Genomic DNA, 4,805 nt, shown 5'->3' with positions numbered 1-4,805 from the left:
TGAACCCTGCTATGGTCACTGCAGTAGCTTCAATTCTCAAGTCTTTAGGTGAGGATCCAACTAGGAAGGAATTACAAGGGACTCCTGCTAGATATTCCAAGTGGCTGATGAACTTCCAGTGTAATACCATTGAGAAGGCGCTGAAGGGTTCGCTTGGGAGTTGGACAAACGGTGCTTTGAACACTAATGGGGTGGTAGGTTTTGATGAAAAGATACACTCAGAGCTGAACTTGCCTTTCTTGTCACAGTGTGAGCATCATTTGCTTCCATTTCATGGTGTTGTTCACATAGGATACTACATTTCCAAAGGGTTTCATCCCATCGAGAAAAGGGTCTTGCAGTCAATAGTGCACTTTTATGGTATTAAGCTGCAGGTTCAAGAAAGGGTGACCAAGCAGATCGCAGTAACGATTTCTGCACTGATAGGTGAAAATGTGATAGTAGTGGTGGAAGCAAGTCACACCTGTATGATTTCTCGGGGAATTGAGAAGTTCGGTAGTAATACTGCTACTATTGCTGCATTAGGACGCTTTTCAACTGACCTTGCTGCAAGGGCTATGTTCCTCAACAGTATTCCAAATGATACATAAATCTCTTGAAGATAGTTGATGATTGTCTAGCTCACACTCTGAAGGGTTTCTCAGTTATTCATTTTTCATCATTTTAAGGTTTCACCACTATCGTTGTCGTTGTAATATTGTCGATCGTGTTCAGTATGATGTGGGAATATTAAAAGGCCCAATAAGAATTGAAATTTACTATGAATTAACTATTTTAAGAGGGTTGCTGCTAAAATGTTTCATGAATGTGTGAAGATATGGTATACCATCATCTTCAAAAACTTTTTAGCTAAGTCAAACCACTTTTGTTATATCCGTAATTGAAATCCTTTCTCTAATATCTTTAATATTTAATAGAGAATTATTAATGTAATTGAGTTTGTTATAGAATAAAAGTTATATTTGTTTCTTTGAATTCTCTTTATAAAGCTATCTAATAAAAATTTCGTGTTTTAATTATTTGTTTTAAGCATCATTATATATTATAAATTCTTTAATTTATATTTTTGTAGTAATTATTTAAAATTTTATGAGAAATCTTATTATCCAAAATTATATATTAATCATACAACTAGTGAAAAAAACTAATTTAATCAATCTGTAAAATATATTTTATACGGATTTTTTATGTATGTAATATTATCTATGACCATTTTTTACATACTGATTTTTGTTTGTATATAATCCGTATGTACCTCTATTTTATATATGGGTTTTTAAGCTCAGATATGGATTTTGACTGTATGTAAGTGTGATTTTTCGTATAGTGTAAAACTATTTAGATTAATTAAATTGTAATACAAAAAGTAAATGAATGATACAATATAAATACTTTGAGGGAAATTTATGTGACCTTTTTAGTATTGGTAGTTGATCTATCACTATGTCCATTAAAAGCACTAAAATTAAAACATTCAATTTTAGGCAACATGACATTATATATTGATAGTCAATGTAGTAGTAGGTGGTTCATAAAATAGACTTACATATCAATTATACATTTCAAATAAAGGGGAGACTTGTGGTGTTTTTCTACTAATGCTTTTTGTTGAAGAGTGGTTGATTAGGCAGACTCCACATGCAACGAGCCTAAAACTCCTTTGGAAGTCTCTTGCTTTTAACCATGTTTCTTGCCATCTCCAAGATTGTTCTATTCTTTCTTTCCACTGTTCCATTTTGTTGACGTCTAATTTCATTATCTTGGTAGTACTTTTGATGTGAACTCTCCTCCATGATTGAATCTCAAAGCTTTGATCACAAGGTTTCATGGACCCACCCATACTATATTAAGAAAACAAAAATGAAATAAATGGAAAAAACCTTTGCCTAGAAGGGATCGAATGCCAGACGCATAAACACGTAATCACCATAGCACCATCCAACCATTAGACTATCCAATTTCATAAATAATAGGTCACACAACAATATATATAAAAAATATACAAACTCCTTTAGGCAAGCAAACAATAAATAGAAAAATCATTTTAATTAATTTATTCCTCTAACAATTTCAATACACATCAACCCAGCATTAACTTATTTCTGGAAATTAATTAATTATTATATTTATTTTTATATTTTTGAAATCATTGTATTAATTTTTGGATCTTTTATATATAAATATATTTATATGTATAAACATCAAGTACTAATCTAGATACATTTTTTTACAATGTAATTAATAATGAATTTGAATCTATTATATTAAGTATAATGTTTATCACATTTAATTAATGTCAATTTTGTTTTGGTAATCCCTTTAATTATTTATTACATCAATAAATTCCATAAACGATATGATTTAATATTTATGAAAAACACTGCATTAGTATCATCAAATCCAGTATTCTTATCCTACAAAATCTTAAAAGATAACAAATAAAAAGGCAAAACATGTTCTTACTATATGCACGTAAACTGAGCCACATTCTTTCTTTCCTTGTCACCCCTACACCATTTACTTGTTTTTCTCTATAAATACGAAGCATGTCACCAAATAGAGATGCACAGAAGAAGGTTTTTTGCATAAATCGTGTTTGAGAGTTGATATTTGTGCAGTGTTTGAATGGAGCATTTGGGTGAGGTTGGTTTAAAGCGTGAGAATGGAGACAGAACGTGTGGTAGTGAAAAGTTCTTTGAGAAAGAGAGTAACACAACTTCCATTGAAGATGCTGTCAAAGTCTTGTTGATGGGTTTAGGAGAAGATATCAATAGAGAAGGAATTCAAAAGACACCACATCGTGTTGCCAAAGCCCTTCGTGAAGGAACCATAGGTGATTATTCATTCATTTTTCTATTTTTCTTAGATATAATGAATTTTTAATTTGTAGAAGATTTTTTTTTTTTTTTGAGATATTCTGTAAGATGAGTATGAAAGTATATCAAATTCTCATAATTTTTTTTTCATGTTTTGAAAAAGTAGCTTATAGGGTTTTTTGTTAATAAAACGAAAACAAACATATTTATCCTTTGTGTTATTCCAACGGTGGAATCAAAATTATACCTTTTCAAGTAAATGAATTTTCTTTTTATAATATTTATTATTTACTACTTTGTCAAGAAATTTTTAATCATAACTCTATTAAAATTAGATATGAAAAAAAATTTGTACTCACGTATATTTATACTATTTATTAATAATTAGTATTCGTGATAAATAATTAATATCTATAAATATATACTATTTATGAATATTTATAGATATTGTGAATATCTATAAGTTTTAAAATATCTGCTGATATTTTTTAATCAAATATCTGTATAGATAACAAATCTGATGATAATGGATAAATTTTTTCATCGATTAGTCACTATTCATATTTTACTTGACCGTTGACATCTAATTAGGATATATTTCAAACATTGTAAGTTGTTTTTAATCATAACTCTTCTTTAGATGTACATTTGACACGTTGCAAGCCGTCGAATGTTTCTCTCTCAACCAATCAAAACTATCCTTTATTTTAACTTTTATATTTTGTATTCTAAACCCTAATATTTTTCTCTCCCAACTAAAACCAAAACTATCATTTATTTTATTTTTTTATATTTTGTATTCTAAACCCTAAAACTCATATTTTATGATATCCTTTTTAGTATAATAAAAAACATATTTTTATCCAAAAATTCAAATTTATTAATCTTGTTTAGCCTCATGTCAGTGTTGAAGATAATTGAATAGATATTTAACCATTAGTAATTGACATCTTTATATGTAATTAAAGTCTTTTATCTTTTATATTGTTAAAAATTTCTTTAAAAATAATTACATATTAACATTGTTTTTTCTTTAATAAAAACATATAACAATCATTAAAGATAACACATATGCTCTCAATCATATGAATTATTAAATAAAACTAAAAAGAAAAATTATAAATAAAATATATTAATCCTTGTCTTGTACTGAGACAATTAAAATCCTTCTCTTCATTATTAAATCTTCTTCTCTTTCTATTACTACATTGAATGATACTCTCAAGTTATGTTAAAATAGAACTTCAGATACTTTTTTGGACTTTATGTTACCAGAATTATTGATAAGAAGGGTGTTATGATCTAACAGGTTATGATAAAAGTGTTAAGGAAATTGTGGAAGGGGCATTATTCCCTGAAGGAGGAGTAGAAAAGAACAAAGTTGGAGATGCAGGTGGAGTAGGTGGACTTGTGATTGTGAGAGACCTTGATTTTTACTCTTACTGTGAGTCTTGCATGCTNCCATTCTATTTNAAGTGTCATGTGGGCTATGTCCCTTCTGCTCAAAGAGTTCTNGGTTTAAGCAAACTCTCTCGTGTCACCAATGTCTTTGCAAAACGTCTCCAAGAGCCTCAGCGTCTTGCAAATCAGGTCTGTTCAGCTTTGCATGAAGCAATACAACCCACAGGCGTTGCTGTTGTGCTTCAATGCAAACACATTCCCTTTCCAGACATGGAATCAAATTCTCTTCACTCAAACCATAAAGGGGTCCTGGGAATACTGGTTTCTTCAGGCTCTGGTGTTTTTCAAAACAAAGATNCAAACTTNTGGGCTGACTTTTTTGNCCTCCTTAACTTTNGGGNCATTGACAAGGACAAAATTATTGATAANGGNTCATTGGNCNANTGTTGGTGTCCTTCTTTGTCTTCTAAAGTTTCACCAAAGAATGAAGAAATGAACCCTGCTATGGTCACTGCAGTAGCTTCAATTCTCAAGTCTTTAGGTGAGGATCCAACTAGGAAGGAATTACAAGGGACTCCTGCTAGATAT

At 30.1% G+C, this 4,805-nt stretch overlaps 1 protein-coding gene across 1 annotated transcript in view; it reads left to right on the top strand.

Annotated features, from left to right (window-relative positions):
- The window catches only part of LOC106773974 (GTP cyclohydrolase 1-like), a gene marked incomplete at its 3' end in the record, with an annotated part of 11,078 nt that extends 6,279 nt beyond the window's left edge, over nucleotides 1-4,799 (top strand). The window contains exon 2 of the mRNA XM_014660748.2: nucleotides 4,126-4,799. Coding sequence (XP_014516234.1) covers nucleotides 4,126-4,799 — 674 coding nt within the window. The remainder of the gene's footprint in view (nucleotides 1-4,125) is intronic.
- Nucleotides 4,800-4,805: the final 6 nt, after the last annotated feature.

The sequence above is a fragment of the Vigna radiata genome, chromosome 9 (genome assembly GCF_000741045.1).
Source record: "Vigna radiata var. radiata cultivar VC1973A chromosome 9, Vradiata_ver6, whole genome shotgun sequence".
In the NCBI taxonomy this organism is placed as follows: Eukaryota; Viridiplantae; Streptophyta; class Magnoliopsida; order Fabales; family Fabaceae; genus Vigna; species Vigna radiata.
Note: the sequence above shows the minus strand (reverse complement) of the source record. Positions and strands in the feature narration are given on the sequence as shown.